Here is a 23,848-nt window from a genome sequence, read left to right as displayed (position 1 = left end):
ATCCCCTCCCCTCCATTGCAAGGTTCCCTATTCTTTATCCTTCAGGGGGTAGGGACCAAAGATCTTTATGGGGTGCAGAAGGTTGGAGGTCTAGCTTCTGTAATTGCTTCTCTGCTGGACGTTGGCCTCTCTATTTTTATTTTGTTATCTTTATTTATTTATTGGCTAGAGACAGAAATCAAGAGGGAAGGGAGGGATAGGGAGGGTGAGAGACACCTGCAGCACTGCTTCACCACTTGTGAAGCTTTCCCCCTGCAGGTGGGGACTGGGGGTCCGAACCCAGGTCCTTGCACATTGTAACATGTGCACTCAACCAGGTGCACCACCACCTGGCCCCTGGCCTCTCTTTTTATAATGAAAACTTTTTTGCTACCAAGATTATTTCTGGAGCTCAGTGGCTGCAATGACAACTCCACCACTCCTGGTGAGCTTTTTGGTTTCTTTTTCTTGTGATACAGAAAATTAAAGAAAGAGATGGAAAAAGAGGTACCTGCAGCACTGCTCCACTACTTGTGAAGCAAAGTCCCTGCATATGTGGACCCAGGGCTTGAATCCGGGTCCTCATGCATAATAATATATATGCTCTATCATGTGTACCACCATCCAACAACAAATTAAACCATTTTTACAAGAGAAGGACCAGATGTGCCAAGGATCAAATCTAGGGTCACAAACATGGCAAATTCCCTACTGCTGAGCTGCCTCCCCAATCAACAACAAATATTTCTAGTGCTTTTCATTACACTGTATAGAAACAGAGTGCCAAACATCATAACTAAGCAAATGTATTGGTCAGTATCTTCTGAGGCCTTAAGAACAAGGTTCTTCATGTGTAGTGTTAACATTGCGTAGTGTTTGGCCTTTTGTGAGTAGGTATAGTTCACTGAGTTTATTCACAGACTTTCTAAAAATTTTTATTATTGTACAGACTTTTCTTTGTGAAAGGAGTCTACTTTGTCAATTGTTTTATGAAACTTAACATTCTCAGAGCTCAATGAAGGCAAGAATTATATCCCCTTCACTTCTACCCTCCCCCCATAGCTAATTGTTCAGCCTACAGTAGCTGTTAAGTTTGATTGTGGATTTCAACAAATGTTGAATTGAAAAATTAGGAAAAGGGTGGTGGTGGTCCTGGTTAAACACACATTACAATGCACAAGGACCTAGGTTCAAGCCCTCGGTCCCCACCTGCAGAGGGAAAGCTTTGCGAGTGGAAACAGTGCTGCAGGTGTCTCTGTCCCTTTTTCTCTGTCTATTCCTTCCATCTCAATTTCTGACAGTCTTAATCAAATAAATAACTTTTTAAAAAAAGAATGAAAAATTAGGAAAGGTCATTTCTAGTTACTTATTAAGCTCATAAAGTTTTTCTATTCTTTAAACTTCTCAGGATACTTCAGTGATGTTTTAAAGTAGTATAAGGTACTAACTTAAAATTAAGTACTAACTTAAAATGCATATACCTTACTGGTATTATCATTTTAGCCACAAAGAAAAAAAACTCACTAGGTCAGTCTTTCCCATGAGTGCTAAGATTTGCCTTGTAGTACAAAATCAAACCCTCTGATTACAAATGACTGTAGACTGGATTTAATTTTGACCTTTTATTAATTATTATTTTTGCCATCAGAGTTATAGCTGGGGCTTCCTCTTCCCTCTTTTTTCTTTCTTTTGTTAAACAAAAGAGACAGAGAGAAATCAAAGAGAGAGATAAAACAGGCTGCAGCCCTGCTTCTAACCCACTCCCTGCCCCCCACACACCACCCCCGCCACCTCACAGGTGGGAACAGGGAGTTTGAACCCATGTCCTTGTTCATGGTAATATGTGTACTCTACCAGGTGTACCACTGCTGGGTCCCTGCTAGAGTCATTTTTTTGTAATTATTTATTTTTTAATTTTTATTTTTAATGTTATTTATCATGAAACTGAATGTTTATAATGTTCTAGAATATATATACCATGTTGCTGAATTGGACTGATTGTTTATGAAATAGAATGAAAGACCAGAGCACCATTCAGCTCTGCATATGATAGTCCCAGGGATTGAACCTGGGATACCTAGAGCATCAAACATGAATGGCCTAATGCTGAACTATCTCCCCAGCCCACATTGCAGAAACCCTTGTGATAACATCAATTATGTAAATCAACATTCCCTAATAAAAACGATACTGACATTGAAAAAATAAAATGCCATCTTTCATTTGATAGGGGAGATAGTCTCTTAGAAGAAATGTTTCAAATTTTTTTTCTTACCAAAAAAATCAGACATTAACTAAACTAATGATGTCTTTCTCAAGCTAGTTTGGGAAATTTGTTCTCTCTTTATTTCTTACTTGAGCATGGGATTGACCAATGGAAAATTGATGGGTTTAAAACTTCTGATTTGAGCTTTGGTGGGAATAGTATGGAACTCTAACCCTATCATCCTATAATCATTCAAGTCATTACTATAGTACTAAAAATAAATTAACAAAATGAATAAAGGTTTTGTGATTTGATAACTTGATATAGTGTGAACAACTAGAATAATGAGCACAAAGAGAAAACCAGTGGGCCAAGTATTAGAGATTGAAATAAGCACAGCTAAAAGAGGAAAGAACCTTTTTTTTGTTTACCTTGCTCTTGTCCATAGAAGTAAAATTTCAGAATGTGAACAGAAATTGAAATGTTTATGCTCATGGTGTCCTCAGGAAATCTAATAACTCTTATTTAGAGACAGATTTCTGAAGTACTCCAGAAAAGTGTTTCCCTTCAGATTTCTAAACTGAAATGAGCTTCAGCAAACCTAATATTTCATAGTTAGACTTATTTTGATAAACAAGTTCTTTCCCTTATAAGGATAAAATATACTTGATAATGTTTAAATATATCAAAAGTAGGGCTGCAGAGATGCCTTAGTGCACAGGGCTTGCATGTCTGAGACCCCGGAGGCCAGGAATCCATCCCTGGCACTACCACATGCCAAAGCTGAGCAGCACTCTGGTCAGCCTGCCCCCATCTCTTCCATCCCCCCCTTATCTCTACTTCTCTTTCCCTCCCTCCTCCCCACTCATAAAAATAAATATTTTTAAGAAACAGACACATCAACACACAGTGATAATTAGGTGTTTCTTTAAATACCCCTAAAGGAGTATTCACTCTTAAAATGCACAAATGAAGTATTTGAATAACAAAGTCAGTAGAAATGTGGTTATCTAAAACTCTTCAAATTGCAGACATAAACAGATTTTCCAAAGACTTTTCTACTGAAATAGTATCCTTGTTATGGAAGCCATTTATACCACCACTAATTATAGTTCAGTGAAGACTGCATATGTCAGGAGTAGCAAAAAACATAATTTTGAGGTACTATTACTCTATATAATCTTAGACATCTGAAATATTTCTAATAAGAAATTAAGTTGAAATGTTTTTTTTTTTATTTTGGTTTTTTTTCAGATGGCTTAACAGAATCAACATGCTGACTGCAGGATATGCAGAAAGAGAAAGGATTAAGCAAGAACAAGGTAAAGGAATGCCTTCTATTTTTACAGTTTGTTTCCTAGCTGGTAGCCTATGTGATTATTCACTGCTTTCATTTGAGAGAAAATATGTGTGTCAGTTTGTGGTTATTTCTCTCCTAGGTACTATAAATATATAGCATATTATAGATAATTTTAATCAATTAAACAGGTAATGAATAAATTTTTTCAAAGTGTCTAATGTGGATTTCTCACCTATTCATTGCTTTCTCTCAAGGGAAAAAAAACGTAAAAATTAAATCCACATTGTCTTTAGACCCAAGCCTAGATCCTTCTTAGTGTTTTAATTCTATTTTGCGTTTTCATAAACATTAAAGTGACCTTTTATGTAAAGAATTCAGATGAATGACCCTTTATTCCATAATTATCTCATTTAGTTATGCTCTTCCACTCTGTAGCCATGTCTCTCTGATCCAATGAAACATATCTTGATATTGACCTCAGATTTATGGAACACAATGTTATGCAAAATTGAAATCTTAACAAAAGTTCTAGTCATCATTCTGAAGTGGGTTCAGAGTTCCCAAAGAGCAAAGTGTGTTTTATATCCCTTAGAAACATAGTGTTTTTATTTTTGTTTTGTTTTTTATGTCCTAAAGCCAAAAGAATCCTTCAGACTGGCGCACACATATAAGCATCCTTCTAGTTGTGTCTCTGGTGAAGTTATAACCTGTTTATTGATGTAGATATTCTAAAATCTGTTTCTCCTTAAACAGAAGTTTAGCCAAAACTTCTTTAGATTCTAAAAACTAAAGTTTAGACAGACTTAAAGCAGATAACTAGACCCCAAAAACAAACTTTTCAGCAAATGTTTGGGACAGGAATCCACAGACTTTCTGTAAAGAACCAAATAGCAAAGATTATAGACTCTGTGTACCATAAGGTCACTGTCACAGCTACTCAGCTCTTCTGTTATATGAAAGCAGCCCTAGACACAGAAGCAGGTGTGACTGGGTGCCATAAAGCTTTTTAGGTATGGACGCTTTGACTGAATCTCATATCATTTCCCATATGTCACATATTCTTTTGATACTTTTTAACTATTTAAAATGTAGAAAACTATTCTTGACACATGGGTTATATAAAAATAAGTAGCCTCATTTGGGCTATAAGTCCTAGTTTATTGTCCTCTGGTTTAAACCCTTGGGGTTAGGGATTAGTAGGTGGGCAAGTGGGGCAAACTGCAGGACAAGAAAGTAGGGCAGGAAGATCTCAAAGAAATAGCAAAACCTGGTTCCTGCCAATGTTTACTTCACATCATGTTGAGAAACTCAAAAATTCATACTTGAAGTTGCTTAAGAAATATTATCAAGCAACATAAAGAAATGAGTACTCATTTTTGCACAGCATGCAACTGATTTAAAAAAACTTTGTTAAGTAGATTCAAAATTTAACAACAACAAAAATCCTGAAAAAAGAGGCAGAATTAATGAGGAAATAACTTGCTAAAGAAGTGTTGAGCCAGAAGTAAAGTCATTAGATAGGGAAAAAAATTTAATATTAACTGTTTCTTTTTAAGTCTTCAACTAGTACTGTTGTCATGTTAAGATAAACTAGGTGCCAATCCCTGAAATATCATTGCATTCTAAGAGAAAACATACTCTTAGTACAATACAAAAAATGAAACGCAAGAACATACAAATCAAGTGTCATGGGGATTGAGGTTAGGAGATTCTATTATTATTATTATTATTTAAGAAAGGAGACATTAACAAAATCATAGGATGGGGGGGTACAACTCCACACAATTCCTGCCACCCAATCTCCATAACCCAGAGGTTAGGAGATTCCAATAAGAGAATGGGACAGGCTGAACTGCTTCTCACAGATGAGAAGGGTGTGGATCCATGAAGTAACCAAATAAAACATTTCTGGAAGTAGAAGTAGCTTGGGTGCTCTCCACAGATATCATGGAGGCTATCTCCCTGAAATTCCTGCCCAGATTATGAAGTGTAAAGCCAGTTATTAAACCATACTTCTTCATTTTAAGGGTTTATTTCATGCTTTACTTTAAAGAACTAAATCTGTGGTTAGGAGTATATATATACGTATATATATATGTATATACACGTATATATATATATATGTATATATATGTATATACGTATATATATATATATATATATACGTATATACATATACTAGCCTTGGGGAGTCGGGCGGTAGCGCAGTGGGTTAAGCGTACGTGGCGCAAAGCATAAAGACTGGAGTAAGGATCCCGGTTTGAGCCCCCGGCACCCCACCAGCAGGGGAGTAGCTTCACAAGCGGTGAAGCAGATCTGCAGATGTCTATCTTTCTCTCCCCTTCTCTGTCTTCCCCTCCTCTCTCCATTTCTCTCTGTCCTATCCAACAACAATGACATCAATAATAACTACAACAATAAAACAAGGGCAACAAAAAAGGAAATAAATAAATTAAAAAAAAATAAAAATAAATACCAGCCTTCTTGTCAAATATCTTTAAAGTGTTTTAAATTATTCTTTAAATGTGAATGTCTGATTTTTAACAAAACATAAATTCAGAAACTGGGCAGTGTACCTAAAGGACAAGCTAATAGTTAAAATTCAAGTTTCTCTTACTAAATAATGCAGCTGGCCTCTGAAATAATTTGCATTTCCACAGAGCACTTGTTCCTTAGGCACTTTAACATAGTCCAGAAATTTAATACTCAGCCTACCTTCTTCTTCTTCTAGCGTTTGCCCTTCTTCCGTAGCCTACCTTCTACATGATTGGATCTCAGAGTATCTTAATACAGGAAATGGCTGCATACATATGTCTACTCCACAATTCAGTAGTGTTATCTGTTATCTCTGGATTTGCACTCCCAGTACTGAAGTTAAACTTCATACAAATCCCAACTCTTGGAGGATTAAAAATATTTCACAAAGATTTGCAAAGATCCAAACACTCTTTCTGTTTAAGTACCCCCAGTGTAACATGGAAATGACTCTTTGACATAAAGTCTACTGAATTGCTGTCTTTAACAACAGAAATGTATAGTGTGTAAGGTTCTCTTTGTTTACTTGTATCTTTCTTGCTTTACTTAGAGAAAATGAAGTTACACTAAAATCTGCCACGATCACAGTTTGGCTAAATATATGTTAATCATTCTTCTGTTTTGTTCGACTTAACCCCAGACATTCATGACATATCATCTTCAATCAGATAAAGTTTTTCTCAAAACTTTAACCATGTAAAAATCAAATATAGTTTAGTTCTTTGACAGTTCTAGATGAAAAGCCATTTTTTTCAAATTATTTTGTATCAACATGAGAAATGACAATTTTCAATTTCTAGCGATGACACTGCTTATTCATGCTTAGTTATAAAATTGAATATCACTAGAATAGTTGTTTTGTGCTATAGAAAGAGCTAAGAACTAATAAATTAATTTCCTCTTAGAATAAAATCAGATGAGTTTTAGCCTCTGAGCAGCAGTGTGACTGTAATTTTTCACATAAAAAAGCCTGACTTAGTTCTTTATGTAGTCTCTTCTTCGGCATTGCTATCTCGAAGAGGCACAGTTTTGTGTGAGAAATAAAGTGATTTGCAAAGTGATATTTCAGTCTTTTCTTAGGCAGCCCAAGAAAACTTTAGACTGTTGATGCATTCGAGTAAATTAAGAATTACATAAAATAACAAGCTAAAGTCTTCCTAAAACAGATGGGTAGAGAAAAATAGAAACTCTCCCGAATCTATCCCTTAAGGTCATAGCTATAGAGATCTTAATGAAATGGTTCTCTCTCTATCAGTGTACTAATAAGGACCACTTGAGGTGCTGACTCCTTGAAACCTCAAAGTATCAGTGCAAACATGAAGGAGGGAATTAACCTACATGCCATGGTTTGTGGAAAGGATAAGAGCTGAATGATCTTGGCAAGCTGACTGCTTGGGGTTGATTTGGATATGCTTGGGCTCTCTCTGGCACTGACTTCCCAACAGTACTTCAGTACCCCACAAAACTCCCCACCCCACACCCCACAGCTCCATAATTCACCTCTCATTACTGCAACTTGCCACAGGCAAACACTGAAGTCTAAGAAGACAAGCACCTGCCATTTCTCTTTTCTAAGGTCCAGTTGAGAGTACCCTGGGATGCTACCTACACAGACTCCCAAGAAGCTCAGGTGTCCTGGTATTTGCTAGAAGGCACTTGAATATAGATTACCTTCTCAGTACCCCCACTATCTATAGCTCTGAAAAGTGCTTGCTAGCCCCTTTGTGCAGATCACAAAACAGATTTCAGTTAAATAACCATTACAAGAATACTAAAGTGGTAAGGGGTACAGCCTAGGATTGAGCCTCCTCTGCCAGCTACACAGCTCATGCTTTTCCCACCAGTGTTTCCTGGGTCCATGTCTGAGCAATTCTATCAGTTCATATTTGAGGGCGAGGAGGACTTTAGCATGGTGATGTAAGCAGCATGATTCAATGTGAAACATAGACTTCAAATTCACATTAAGTAGTCTTTTAATCTTTTTTACTCAAAGGAAATAAAGTAGAAATAGAAATTTATCAGAGTCCTTGTATTTTGAAGCCTGAATATAATAGAAAATTAGTATTATTCACAATCTGCATTGCCAAAGAATTCTTTTCATACTAATAAAAGGTATATAGAGCAACAGAAAGAGAGCAGGTAAAGGGTCATGAATATATGTCACACTCAACTCTCATGTTATGCCATGCAAAAGTCCCGGTGACTTAGCCCTCAAGCTTTGGGACAAGACAGTTTCTAGTAGTTCTATTTGCCTATTCAGTTTATAGTAAGTGACAAGTGTTAGCTGTATTTATTTATTTATTTATTTATTTTTAACCAGAGCACTGCTCAGCTCTGGCTTATGGTGGTACAGGGGATTGAACCTGGGGCTTTGGAGCCTCAGGCTTGAGAATCTCTTTGCATAACCATTATGCTATCTACCCCAGCCCAGCTGTACTTATTAATCTAAGTCAGCACCAAACGGAAATATTTCATTATGGGAATTCATGAATGAAGAGAGGTTTCTGTAAAAATAGATACTGTAATTTTAATCTAAATAAGAATATTAGTTAAACCTTGTGATGGTTCTTTTGCAATTTAGATTTTCATAAAAATAAGATACCTTTTACCTTTTCTTTCATTACCTGAAATTCATGTGAATACTTCTCAGTGTTGCCTTGTAAAACACATCAAGGTTTAACCCAGTAAGAGAGAGAGAGAGAGAGAGAGAGAGCCAAGTAATCACAAGGTGGTTGAGATATTGATGGAACAGATTCTGATAACTGATCTTTCTGTTGTGTTTTACTTATTTAAGTAATCTATGTTTCAAGAGTTTCCCCTTCCTTTTTGCCTGAAGCCTGCCAAGTCACTTTGTCTAGCAGCTTACACTTTCTACCCTTTTAAGTAGCTGTGGAAGTTTAGTACTTGCAGCCCACATCAACAGATTTGCCCTTTTGCATTTGGCAAGAATCAGGTTTTTCCATATGTTTCCAAGTAGAGGTGGGAGTAAGGTGTTAGATTCATGTCATTGTGGCTCTGGAAAGAGTGATTATTAGATAACCAGTAAATTGAATACAGAGAAGGAATTTGAGAACATTATTTTTGAGCTGTTTATAGAAAGCCACAGAAGTGTAGGTATAGCTTCTGAGTAGTCATCCTTAGAACAAAATGATGTACCTTTAAGAGACACCGTATGATATATTTCATTAATTGAAATTTCAGAGTAATCTGGTCGGAATCTAAAACACCTTGAACTTGATTTGTTTTTTCCACTGTCTTTTTCATAATTCCCTAAAGTTGTGACTATGTACAATTAATTGCTTGTTGGAATTAGATGGTTGTATTCTTCCTTCCTCCTTAACACTCAGAGGAAAATAAAAGTTGGTGGGACTCGGATAAGTAGGACTAGGGAACAGGATATATGGGTAGGCTCTGCATTTTATTAGTTGGTGGTGTATGTTCATGAAAACATGGCTTAGAAGTATTGACTAGGATGTTGATGTATCCATATCTGTGGTTTTTCAGATTATTGGAGTGAGAGTGACAAGGAAGAAGCAGATACTCCATCAACACCCAAACAGGACAGCCCGCCACCTCCTTATGATACATATCCACGGCCTCCTTCTGTAAGTCAACAAGCTTGTAGTATACAAGGAGTATACCTAATATAGGTCAGATTCTTAGACCTGAAGCAACATTTTATATATTATAAAAGAATTATTTAGTAAGCATTGCATATCCGACCTCTGGTGTCTTAGGGGAAAAATAAATAGCTATTCTAAAAGGATTAAGGGAAAAAAATTAATATACAAAGTCTATTTATCTAACCTTTTCTGTTAGGAAAATACAATATTTGTCGGAGTAGCCTTCAGGAAATACTAACATTGACAAAAAAGATTTGTCTTGGGAAAAATACAGCAATTGACCCTCTCTCTGTCCTATACTAATAAAGTTAATTTTTGTGCCCTTTAGAAGCAACTAATGAAAATCATTATTTTTCAATCTTTATTTATTGGATAGAGATAGCCAAACATCAGGAGGGAAGTGGTGATAGGGAGGGAGGGAGAGAGAGAGACAGACAGAGAGAGAGAGAGAGAGAGAGAGAGAACTGTAGCCCTGCTTCACCACTCGCAAAGCTTTCCCCCTGCAGGTGGGGACTGGGGACTTGAACCCAGGCCCTTGCATACTGTAATGTGTGCACTCAACCAGGTGCACCACCACCCGTCCCCAAAATCAGTATTTTCTGTATGAAACATGTTTTTGGCATGTAGTTCTTGGCATGCATAGGGTCTGCTTTAGTGTATGTGTATGTGATTCTCCAGACTTTGTAGGGCTGTGTGAACAATATGAATTGTTCAGCATATAGGCTGGACTTTAATCCTCTAATAAGACAGACAGCTGTCCTGGTTCATTCATGACTATCTCACTTTGAGCCCATTTTCCATCAGAATTTCCATGTGGCTCAGTAGTGTTCCAGTTTAAACATTGTGTTGCATGGTCATGATACCATGAGAGTCAGTTCTGCCAATCTTGGCACTGATTTTCCTTAGGAAATGGAAGCTGGGTTTAGGGGAGATTTAAAAAAAAAATTATTCCACCTCAATCTACCTCCCTTTCACTCCAGGAGTTGTTCAATAAGAAAGGTGCTGTGTAAGATGCTGATATAATTCTGGGCCACTTCTTAACATAAGAACCACCTCTGGAACATTTTAGAAAGGCAGATGGTCAGATACAATCCACACAGTATAAATCAGAATATTTGGAATAGAAGACAGCTCACTGGACTGCACTGAAAATGTTTTTTAGGACAGAGATCCTGTTCTATTCATCTCCATATCCCTATGGCCTAATACTGCACTGACGCATTCATTATCTACTAAGGACATAATAAATATTACTGAAATAAATGAGTGGACACTGGACTAATAACTGAAAGCAAAGGCACTTTTTAAATTAAAAAAAAAATGTTTGATGACAATTTCTCTTACCAAAGAAGAGCAGGAGAAAGCAGGAAAAATATGTAATTTTTCTCATCTGTATATAAATTTCTTTAATAAATGCTGTCATTTACCTAGTGCAACAGAGTGTGGAAATGAGCTAAAGGGATGAAATAGTGAACTCATTGACAAAATATAGCTTGCCACATTTTATTTTTACCTAAAACACCATGGTCTGGTCTAAGTAATTCCATTAAAATATTTACTGGAGAGGAAGAAAGAGAAATCTCAATTTCACCAGTTAGCTCTTTAATCATGGAAGCTTCTGAATTTTTTTAGGGAAACTGTTCACATTGTTATAATGTGGGAAAATATACTACTGCCCACAGGAAATTCCATGTAACTCCTCCTTTACCCAGAAGGTCTGCATATACCTTCACCAGAGCCACCTCAGCTACATGCACCATAATCACACAGAACTGATCTGACTCCTCCTGAGCCAGTAACCCAGAGTAAGGCTTGTTAAAGTAGAGGCTCCTGCAAGTCTGTCAGTGTCCACTTGATTCAGTCCTTTTCTTGATAGTGCTTTATGCTGTAACATATGTTTCCAAATTTCTAATAACTGACAAATTTTTTCTGCTTGGCATTTTTGTTTATATACCCTGAAGTGCCTGTGCTCAGGGTAAAGGCTCATCCCCACAGGATGTAACCTCATCCTGATAAAGTGACACAAAATTGATAAGAACATTACCATGGGGGTTGAGGGGCAAGGAATTTTGGTGGGTGCTATGTGGAACTATACCCCTGTAATATTATAATACTGTAAGTCATTACTAAATCTCTGTTTTTTTAACTCTGGCTTATGGTGGTGTGGGGGATTGAACCTGGGACTTTAAAGCCTCAGGCATGAGTGACTCCTTGCATAATCATTATGCTATCTACCCCCACCCTCTAATTAAAATTTTTTATGTTTTTTTCTATGGCACTCTGAGTAACAGACATTCATCTATGTAGAAGAGGAAAGTTTCTGTCCAATTATAGGCACTTCATTAAAACAGCCCAAAGCTTCTCATCTTGCCCTCATCCCAAACTGCATAATATAATATAACCATAATATAAAAATATTTGCCAGTGATTCATCTGTATTATGAATATATAGCAATTTAAAGCTACTGGAATGCTTCCAGTTGCTAAATATTTCTCATATAAGCACTCACATGTTCTTGTATCTTCATTGTTGTGGAACTTTGCATTAACGTGTCAGATTTTCTCAAGAAGCCATTATCGCCGTATCCCAGTACATTCATAGCTCAACCTCTTACATTATGATCTAGAACCTAAATTTGAGATAATCTGTAAACCTTTGGCCGACCTTAACTTGATAGTAAGCACTGCCTGGTGTAAATAGAATGTGCTCCTTGATGGTAGCAGTGGGTGCTTGTTTCTGCGGACAAATGACCAGAGGTTCTTTCCACAGATGAGCTGTGCCAGTCCTTATGTGGAAGCCAAACACAGCCGACTCTCCTCCACGGAGACCTCTCAATCCCAGTCCTCCCACGAGGAGTTTCGTCAGGAAGTGACAGGAAGCAGTGTGGTGTCTCCTATTCGCAAGACTGCCAGCCAGCGCCGCTCCTGGCAAGATCTAATCGAGACACCCCTGACCAGCTCTGGGTTACACTATCTTCAGACTCTGCCCCTGGAGGATTCGGTCTTCTCCGACTCAGCTGCCATCTCCCCAGAGCACAGGCGGCAGTCCACCCTGCCCACTCAAAAGTGCCACCTGCAGGATCACTATGGGCCCTACCCCTTAGCTGAGAGCGAGAGGATGCAAGTGCTCAATGGAAATGGGGGCAAACCCCGAAGTTTCACTCTCCCTCGAGATAGCGGGTTCAACCACTGCTGTCTGAATGCGCCCGTTAGTGCCTGTGACCCACAGGATGATGTGCAGCCCACAGAGGTGGAGGAAGAGGAAGAGGAGGAGGAGGAGGAAGGGGAGGCAGCAGGGGAAAACATAGGAGATAAAAGTAAGTATGTTGATGGAGATTCTTAGTGCATATCCACAAAACTCTTTTAACATTTCCAAACTTCTTTTAAGATAATAGTATTTTGTTTCCTTTTTTTTCTTAAAGTAACAGTCTTGCTGCATAGGCAGTTAGGTGTCCCTTGGTGTCCTACTTGAAATTTGAAAAATTTACTAACTTGGGGGAATTCAGTAACTTGGAGGTAATTGTCATGAATGTCACAGGATATCTTCGGCAAGAGCAGATTTTTCCCAGCTACCCATTTGTCTTTTAAGGTTATTGGTAATCATTTGTTTTTCTTCCTCCTCTTATCCATTTTTTTTTCTTACCTACATGCATCATCCCTTTGGTCCACAGTCATTGCTCCCTGAATTTGGGTTAAGAAACTATAAATGTTTCAAACAATGTGCTAGCAGAACTTTGTTGGTTGAATAAGCAAGTGAGTATATAGAAACAACACATTCATATATAACTTCCCTTGTCACTGCTAAAAATCTTAAAGGAAAAATCCAAAAGAGTTTTTCCAAGAAGTAGTTTCACATATTATTTCTGTCTGCCCCTAATAGCCAAATTTGTTTCTAGAAACTGATTTGCTGAAAGCATGCATCTACTCTCTTGTTAAGAATGTTGATTGCAAAACTCAATTTGTGAATCAACTCTTAAGAGAGGCAGTCAAGTAACCTCTGTCCTGTTGGCATTATGAATATGTTTACTAGCTATCAAGTTCTTTATCCAGCCTGCCACACCAAGGATCTGTTTGTAACTAATGTGATCAACATTCCAGAAATCCACATTAGTCTAAGGGAAAGGTTGTGAGTCATTTCTTTTCATTAGAAAGAAAATCTAGGTTTGATTCTAAATCCTCGATGTAAAAACATCCCCCAAAATAGTGTAGAAAAATAATATAAAATTATTTGTTTCTCTTTATTCAAAAATGAAGTCTGGGTCAGTTCATGCAAATGACCTGAGCCAGTGCTGATGAAACTGTAGTTGTTGGTTTGTTCCCCTTAGGACATTAGCCTTCTCTTTTTCAAGGGTATAAGTAATCCTTTATTTTACAAGTATAGTAGACATTGATTATAAGATAGACTAATGTAAGTTCTTCATCACAACTGAAAAAACAACTCAAACCTCAGAGGCTACCAGTATGTTGATGCCAAGCCTGGCTCTTTTAAAATGAAAAACACTTAGGAGATAAATAACAAGAAAATATGTTATTTCTCCTTATATAATTTGGTTCTTCACTACTTTGTTTAGTGGGAGTTAAATTATAACTTCTAACATCAAACTTTAATGCAGTTCATGTGTTAAGGCACATTTCCATTTGAGTTCTATTTTAGCCTTAATATCCATAAGGAGCATTATAAAAGGCATTTTACTGCTACAGGAAGGCAATTACTATCTCTTACCTGCCAACCCCCTCCAACAGCCACACTTAATAGTGACTATAAAAGAATGAATCTGTTCAAGAAATATCTAGGAATTCTGTTAGGGCTCTCTAGGAGTTCCAGAAAGTATAGTAAGATATTTGAGATATTATCATGATTACCAGAATGTATTGTTTTCCAAAATTTATTATTTCCTAAAATTAAAAGATACTTTAGAAACTTCAATTGACTGTAATCCAAGTGCTACACAAATGTGTGAGACTTAGAATTCTAGAGACATATTAGGGAACATACTGAATCTCTGCCATTTTGAATTCAGTTGTATTGAAATCTAGCAAGTCCTCAGTTTGAAAACATTTCATTATTGCTACTGGTAGAAGTCATTCACGCAGTCCTTTTCATTTAAGCCAGACACTTAACAGTTCCTGCTGATCACTGTGTAAGAGAGAACTAGAAAGGAGAAAATACATCCAAGGATATCAAAGGAAGTCTGGCTGCTATGATCACCCTTCTTTTAGGCTTTCTGGTAGCCCACCCACAGGGCTTCTCTAGTTAGATGGCTTTATTTTTTCCTTCTAGTATATTTTCTACAATATGGATTGGATTTATTTTTAACCACAGATGCACTCCTAAGCAGGTGGAGTTTTCCTCCAGGTTCACAGATAAGGCAAATAAACAGTTATTTGGTGCTTCTTATCTTTTTCAGTGGGCTCGCTTTTGTTAGAATAATTGTGATAAGGCAGAACAGCGCAAGTAAGTGTGCAAGCGAATTTGAAATTTCATGGTTTATCTTTACAGGTCAATATTGTGGGGTAGCTCATCCTATCATCCTATTTCAGTCAGATCTGTTTCACTAAAGGTGATTATGCATTATCTTTCATCTCCCTATTTCTTTCTGGATGTTTTTCCATAAATCTTCCCACTTGATGTCTCAGCTTCCTTCAGACTGTCTGCTACAGAGCAATAGTGCATGTCATGATTGCCTGGAAGATACTTGTTGGTTACTGGAATGTATGTTTTCATTTGTAACTATTTTTTATGCATTATTGTTTATAATATTTAGGAGTGTGTGATTTGATAGACATTTCATTTGAGAAATGTCTACTCTAAAATCAGTGTTTTCAAAAGAATCTTTTTAAAAATATATATTTTATTTATTGTTGGATAGAGAGAGAGAAATTAGAGGATGGGGGAATAGAGAGGGAGAGAAGAAGCTAGACACCTGCAGACCTGTTTCACCACTTGTGAAGCTTTCCCCCTGCATATGCGAGCCAGGGGCTTGAACCTGCATCCTTGTGCACTTTGATGTATGCGCTTAACCAGGTGTATCACCACCTGGCCCCCTTAAAATAATATTTAAGGTCTAGTTAAAAAGAGATCATGCTGATGACTGCCCTAGGTTGGCATTAGAAGTAGGTATTATAGGTTGCTTATTTAATCCAGCCTGCTTAGTGTTATACCAACAGAGCAAAAGTTATATGCAGGAAGGAAGCTGTGGTCATCTCATCAAATTTGTGGCATGTCGTCTAACAGGGAGCATTCTTTATGCTTCCCACAGGTCAGCAGGCAGCCATGTTTATTAAAGTCAAAGTTCAACAGCCATGTGTGACTAACTTTCCTACTCAAGGTCAGCATTTGATCTGACCTACAAAAGTGAATTTGTACTTATTGAGTACAGACTTATAGAGGTAATAAGTTTCATGTCCCTAGCTCCAAGCATTTTTCTCAGTTTTCCAAGAAATTAAAAATAGGGGGGGGCTGGGTAGTGGCACACCTGGTTAAGTGCATGTATTACAATGTGCAAGGACCCAGGTTCGAGCCCCCAGTCCCCACCTGCAGGGGGAAAGCTTTACAAGTGGTGAAGCAGGGCTGCAGGTGTCTCTCTGTCTCTCTCCCTCTTTATCACCCCCTTCCCTCTTGATTTCTGGCTGTCTCTATCCAATAAATAAAGATAATTTTTTAAAAATTTTTAAAAAAGAAATTAAAAATAGGATGTGTCAGGTAAATAGGCAGGAGTAATAGAATAAATAAGTCATAAAAATATAGCCTGTCTTTTGTTTGAAGGGTGAATAATTGTGTCATCAGCCGAATCCTTTTAATGTGATTTACATTTGCCTAAACTTTACATAACACATTTATGTGTTTACAAAGCAATTTAAGGACCAAACTGTACCTAAATTCATGACCTAAGTGAGTTTATAGATGTAGAATTTGGCCATATTTATGAAGTATAAATTTAACCTTCTTTAGAACAGACTTCAATATGTGTTCTCAGGGTTGAACTGTCTTTTGTCTTATTTTGAAACTCATTTATTTAACTGAGTCATACTGTGATTTTTCTCAGGCTGATCTCATTTTGTCTAAAATGGATAGTACTAAAAGTACACAGATGAGACCTGGCTTGTTTTCCTTTGACTAAAAGTCAGCGTGCATATTAATTATCCTGACCTATTTCACTGGCATTTGGGAGAAGACAAGTAATTTCCTATTATCCCAATTAAAATTTTTGAAGCTTAGTGAGGTGTGGGCCTTATAATGCCTCAGTTAAATTAAATTATAAATTATGTCAATCTATGCAACTTTTAACAGTATAAATCACAGAAGTGTGGGACAAAATGTAAACGTCTCTTTCATTCAAAAATGATCTTCCGGCAACCCCAAAATAATGTCTTAGTTAATGCATCTTGAAGTCTGCTTAGATCAGATCTCTTTTTATTGCTGTGCTAGGCCATTTAGGTGAAGTTTTTGTAATCTTTATCCCTAAACCCTGCCTCTTGACAATTATAATACTACTCTTTACTAGTCTTCCTGATGCCTTCATATACTTAATGAGTTGTAAAACACTTTTTCATTGTTTTAAAGATAACTTAGCAGTATTCTCACATTTATTACTTGGTCTTAGAAATCTATAGCAAAACCCAAGGTTTATCTTTTCCTAAGGTTGGATGGTAAAATCTTTTACTTAGCAGGGATAATACACATAAGAATATCTGGCTGGTTTCTTTATTGCAAAATGAGATTTGCTGAGGAAAATGCATTTTAAAGTTATTTTTCAATCAAGCATCCTTTACATACAATGGATAACTTAGGATCAGCTTATAAATATGCCGTTCAGTGGCCTAATATCTTGGGCAGAGAGGCTAGACAGTGACTATCAGTATAGTACAGAAAAAACATACATTAATCTTCTATAGTCATGTTAAGGATCCTAGATTAATTTTCTGAAGAATTCTAAAAGTCATGTTATTTGTAAGAACATTCAGGTAGGAAATGTGTGGGTAGAAGTGTGTGTAAGGTGAAGACATTTACACAATATGAAATTGTGTTAAGGTAGAAAATGGAATATATTGAACATGAAGAAATGTTACAGTAATTTCACTGTTTTATTATCAGGATAAATTATGCATACTTAGAACAAGAAAATGCTTGTCAACAATGAATTATGGTTCCTATCTAAGGGGTAGATGGAGAAGTATATAAGCAATGTGAATAAAAAGATCTGTATTAAAGTCAGAACAACTTTGGTGAAATCTAAGGACACTGGTTTGTTGTTGTTGTTGTTGTTATGTAATGAATTTATAAAGAAAAAACAAAAAATCTAGAAAGTAGTAAACATATCCTCTTTTTACTATATTACTTGATTTTAGAAGGTTGTTTAGGATGTAGGTATATATAACACTGAATTTAGTTATGAAGTCTAAATATAATCCTGATATTAGTGTTAGGTTGAACTTTTCATCATACATCCCTCCTAGTTTGGATTAAATAATTAGAGACTGTTACTACTTTATAGGCAATTCACTTTTCTGAAATGAAATTTGTGGCTTTCCAGAGGGGAGACACTCAGTTTACTTATCTGTTATGCCAAAAGCTCCAAGCATAGTTTCTTAAAAGGTAGCACCCAAAAATCCAAAGACTAGGCCCAATCTTTAGTCCTTTCTGTAACACCAAGGAAGAGATTTCCTCAGTCCTTCCAGATTTAGCTCCAGTGTTCATAGACCAAGATCGCATCACATCCTTTAGCTGACAAGGGAAATGGAATAATTAACATAGTTTACCCTAGCCTTGATTAGATTTTAAGACCATGAAAGAAATATTATGTATATCATGTCTTCAAGTATATTTGTTCAAATAAGAGTGTTTCACTCTTTTAAAATTCATCTAAAGGGGAATACATATTTTGTAATCCCTGAAACTTTAACAAATGAGATAAAATTGTTATTCACTTTTGAAATGAATAAGCATGCTTTCCTGTGAAGACTAAATGATCCTGAGTTTGGAATACAGTCTCAGGAGACCTTCCTCAGTTCAAACCCATGCTTTATCATTGTAGCACTTGCAAGTTATATGATTGATCAAGTTACTTATCACCTCTAGATCTCAATATCTTCTTAAATGAATCATGTGCTAACAGTACATACCTTTTGAAATTTCATGAGGTTCAAGTGTTGTAGTGGCTGAATGAACTTAGTTTCCATATCTGGAACATTGCACAGTTTTTGTAATTATGTAATTTTGATTTGTTTACAGACTTGGATTTATACAAAGAGGACAGTAATAATACATAGTAAATTACTCCTGGAAAACTTGGCTAACATTTACCTGACTACATGACCTATCTTTGTTCAATTATAGCTATTGAGTTGAACCACATAGATATAGCTGTTTTTAGGTCAACATGATGAAATACTTATATATTTCAACATAATATGTTAGTCATGTTCTCTTAGCTAAAATAGAAATATCCCTCACTTCACATTGTTATCACTTTATCTTGCTCCCTTTCTCTCTCTCTCTCTCTTACTTTGGTCATTTGAGAGGTCAATAGAACACTTGTATTCCAAATAGCAGTAACCTCATTTTATATATATATATATATACATATATGTATGTATGTATGTATGTATGTATTTGTAGATTTTGCCTTTCAAGTCTCAGTTCAAAACTTCCCCCATGTTGATGATTAGATTCATTTACTCTGTTAACTTATTACTAAAATCCCAGTCTGATCCAGATGCCTCTTCCCTACCATTCAATCTCTGTTGTCACCCTGTTTTGTATTTTTCAGAGCTTTATGTCATTGTATGATATCAGATATTACTCACTGCTTGTTTTCCATTCCTCTCACCAGAACGTAAGTTTCCTAGGAGCAGAGATCCTACTCTTTTCTTGTACAGCCAGAGCCTGAAACAATATCTGACTCATTACAGACTAGGCACTATGGAATAGATTAATTATTTGTTAACTTTTTTGGTCACCAAATTTGTTTTTTATGATAGCTTTATGATAGCTAAAGCTTTTTTTTGTTTGTTTTTACCAGAGCACTGCTTAGCTCTGATTTATGTTGGTAGGGGGAATTGAACCTGGGACTTTAGCACCTCAGGCGTTAGTCTGTTTGTGTAACCATTATGCTATCTCTCTCATGCACAGTTAATTGTTTTAGTCCATTTTGTGACATAAAACAGGAATCAAAAATTGTGGAATTGTTATTTTAGGCTGTTTAGTAAAGGCAAGGATGGGACTACATATGTTCAGCATACCTTCTGCATGCTGGGTATTCTAAAGCTAGGATGCAAATAACTAAAATTGTGGCTCTTTGTATCACAACTTATTTATATCCACCATCCCCATTATTGAAGACATGCTCTTCCTGATTTATTGCCATTTCAAAAATGAAGGTCACAGAATATGGCATGTGTGATAACTAGTTTGTTTTAGGAACCAGATCTTCCAATATCCCTAGGTGGTTGTTTTTCCTAATAAAATTTGCTGCCTGTGGAAGACTGGCTCAAATCACTTCACAGCCCCAGGTCTTCCTTGAATGTTACCAGTCACCTAACTGCAGCTTGATTCATTTTATAAACTTGCTGAAATTACACATTGTACTTTAGTGAATAGCAAATAGCCTCACAGCAGCCTGAGTATCAGGAGTGTTGATGAGTAGTAAAGCTAGATTTTTTAGGTAGAGCTAGAGAGACAGAGAGAAACCACAGCACTGAAGCTTCCTTCAACTCAGTGGGAGTCGGGCTCACATGGGTCACACATATGGCAAAGCAGCACATTATCCAAATGAGCTATTTCTCTGGCCTGAATCCAGATTTAAATGATAAGAGAATGAAATGTAGATACTACAGGCACACTAGCAGAAATTTTTGCCATGTAAGAATGAGATTTCACTTAAAGGACAACAACCCTCTGCAATATAGGTAAGATAAGCTATGGTTTACAGGCTTTTATTTTCATCAAAAAAGATAATTAGATTCAACCACACTATTACTTGTCACTATTTTTATGCATCAGAAATATCAAACCACAGGTAATTTAAGCACACATTAATTCCTTGAACAGATATTTTTTATGTTTTTTAGCTACATCCCAGGTACTAAGTTAAGATTGTAGTTAGTTCTTCCATAAGTCTGCTCACAACAAATATTTGTAAATAATATTTAAGAAGAAAGGACTTTCTGGTAACATGAAACAGAGCAAATAATTCAAGTATACAGCATCTTTGTTACCTCATGCCTATAATTTTCCTAGTATCAAAGTTATAAAATAAAAATGTTTCTTGCAGAGAATGCACAAAATACTCTGTTTTTACTTTAAGGTACTTATATTTACTCATATTTTTTAAAAAATGATTAGAATAAGATGTAATCACTTTTAGAGCAATTTCTGATTGAACCTTTTCCTGAAAAATTATGATTGGTGAAAATGTATTCTGGTTCCTCAGCTGTACCAGTCAATACAAATCAGATGTCTAAAAATCTTCATCAATTTGTACTGCAAAATTAGAAAGCATCTTTTTAGTCATCAAGGAAATACTAATGACCAGTATAGCATGGGCATCTAACGACCAGTATAGCATGGGCATCATATTATATAACCAACATCATATGCTACTGTAGATTTATATTTAATGATTAAAAATACTTCCTAATTTTATAATACAATATAGAATTTTATTAATAAGCATTAGTAGATTGCCAACTACCACCACACACAAAAATATGGTTGTCAGAAAAGTCTGTTTTTCTATGCAAAAATGCATCATGGCTTTTCCAACAACCGTGTGTGTGTGTGTGTGTGTGTGTGTGTGTGTGTGTGTGTATGTGTGTGTGTGTGTGTGTGTGTGTATGATATACCATATTGTAAATATGTAGCTTAGGGAAATTTGAAGCTAGGCAATTTAAACAAACTTTTATACTTTATTACATATTAATAATCCATTCCTTTGAATCTGAAGTATTTACTTGTTGTTTTATCCGGGCTGGCTTCACGGGTGGGTAACAAACGACCAGGGATTCATGGTTGAGCTGTATGCAGTATCTCTTTATTCATGCAGGACGCAGCGCAGTCTCTACCAAGCTAAGCTAAACTAAACTAAAAACTACAAACAATCTTGTCCTTATAAATATACTAGCCCAGTAGGGTGGGAACAGAATGCGATGCAGAGAGGGTGGAGAGAAAAGTGACTGGTGAAAATCAGGGTATGACAAGGAGAGGGGGCGGAGCAGGTGAGAATTCTACCACTAAATGCCCTGGAGGGAGTGTGGTGCTTTAAGTAAATGTAAAAGTGACTTAAATAGACCGCTTTGAATGGGATCAAACCAATCCCTATATAGGCATACCGGGGCTTGGTTAAGCAGAAGCCAGGGGGAGCTGGCATACTACCGGCTCCGAGAGTTCCAGAGTGTCTCTCCTGCGAAGTTAGTGCGGCACGAGTTCCTGATCCCTCTCCCACGCAGCAGCCTAGATCAGCTCTAGTTGAGTTCTCTCCAACCCAGAGAGCACTAGCTCAGAAAGAAGCACCCTCAGGCTATCCCGGCATTTACTATGCTGTTTCTCTTTAGATAAAGCATCTATAGACTATATTGACTTAATTCCTAAGATCTGTCCAGGATCTCTATAATTTTCTCAAACGTGGCTTTATTGGTTCCTTGTGGTGGTGGCTGTTGTTATTGGCTTACTTTATTATCTAGTCAGAAACTTAAGAGATGGATATCTTATTATAATCATTCCCTTTAGAGTTCTTGGTGAGAGAAAATGGGCCATAGCTTCATTATCACTACTCTTAAACATTACACCTTTTCCCATGCTGGTTAACTTCTTGTTCTTTAACAATGCAAATGTGCAGGGACTGCCACAGACCAGAGAGAGGAACAGATAGTAATTGGTGCAGCTGTCCTATAATCTGTCTTCTGCCAACTCTGACTGTAAACCCAAGACTTCATTCTTTGTCTTCTTAAACCCTATGCATGTACTCAGCAGCCATCTCTTGATTTAACATAATGGGTTCTAAGATTCAAGATACACTTTTATTAGCCTAATTAGAAGGATAATGCCTCCACCTTGGAGGTAGGAAAGATGTTTATCATTTAAAAATTAATTCTGTACATATGATGACCATCTTTATTGTATAAATAAATGAAAAATCAGCCTAAATTTATATTACTGTGTGCATACAAAAATTATTCCTCTCTAAACAACCTATTTAAAATATGTTTAATAGATAGATTGTTTTTATTGAAGCAGGCATAGTATGTTCCATGCTTTATATGAATATGCATAAATATTCTTATTCATCTTCACAACTAATAAATATCTTTTAGATATTTGAAAATTTGTCATTTACATTTCCCCTTGGAGGTTCCATGCGATGGCACTCCTGGTTAAGTGCATGCATTATAGTGTGCAAAGGACCAAGTTCAAGCTCCTGGTCCCCACCTGCAGGGGAAAGCTTCACACGTGGTGAAGCAGTGTTGCAGGTATTTCTCTCTCTCTTTCTCTCTCCCCTCTCAATTTCTCTTGTACTCTATCCAATAATAAATAAATATATTAAAAAGGTAAGTTTTCCCTTGAATATCTTAGGGACACACTGCTTAATGTCCCGAAAAACAAGGAACTCCTTTAGCACAATTGTAGTTAAAATGTTTTCTTCTGAAAAATGGCTGCCAAGAGCCTTGGATTTGCCATGCAGACACTAGCCCCAAAGATGACCCTGGTAGCAATAAATAAATGAACATTCTTCCTAGATTCAGTCCCACACACCAATATATGCCAGAGCTGAGCAGAGCTCTGGTCTAAATAAGTAAGTAAGTAAATAAATAAATAAATAAATAAGTAAGTAAAATTTTTTAACTCTTCCTTGTAGGGGCTGGGTGATGGCTTTCTCTTTATAGAATGCACTTTGCCATGTGCAAGGTCTTTGGTCCAAGCCCCTGGCCACTATATGGAAGCACCACTCAAAGGGGAAACTTCACAAGCAGTGAAGCAGTGCTATGGTATCTCTTATTCTCTCTGTCTTTCAGCCTATACCTGGAAAAATAAAATCCACCAGAGAGGTGGGTGCAGTCATTCAGGCATGGGAAAATTAAAAAGTCCTTCCTTTCCTTCCTTGGACTGATACAAAAACTGGCCTCTGATAAATTTTCTACAGATTTTTTTTAACCTTAACATAACAAATCAGAAAAAGTCCCAAGCAAGTATTTGAAAAACTGGCATGT

The 23,848-nt window shown here is 36.6% G+C and overlaps 1 protein-coding gene across 6 annotated transcripts in view; it reads left to right on the top strand.

The window, feature by feature from the left end:
- CNKSR2 (connector enhancer of kinase suppressor of Ras 2) overlaps positions 1-23,848 on the top strand; it is a 299,057-nt gene that overhangs the window by 238,134 nt on the left and 37,075 nt on the right. For all 6 annotated transcript variants that reach the window (XM_060182888.1, XM_016195185.2, XM_007538945.3 and 3 more), the window contains 3 exons: positions 3,440-3,507; positions 9,525-9,625; positions 12,414-12,960. In XM_060182888.1, the coding sequence (XP_060038871.1) occupies positions 3,440-3,507; positions 9,525-9,625; positions 12,414-12,960 (716 nt within the window). The remainder of the gene's footprint in view (positions 1-3,439; positions 3,508-9,524; positions 9,626-12,413; positions 12,961-23,848) is intronic.

The sequence above is a fragment of the Erinaceus europaeus genome, chromosome X (assembly GCF_950295315.1).
Source record: "Erinaceus europaeus chromosome X, mEriEur2.1, whole genome shotgun sequence".
In the NCBI taxonomy this organism is placed as follows: Eukaryota; Metazoa; Chordata; class Mammalia; order Eulipotyphla; family Erinaceidae; genus Erinaceus; species Erinaceus europaeus.
Note: the sequence above shows the minus strand (reverse complement) of the source record. Positions and strands in the feature narration are given on the sequence as shown.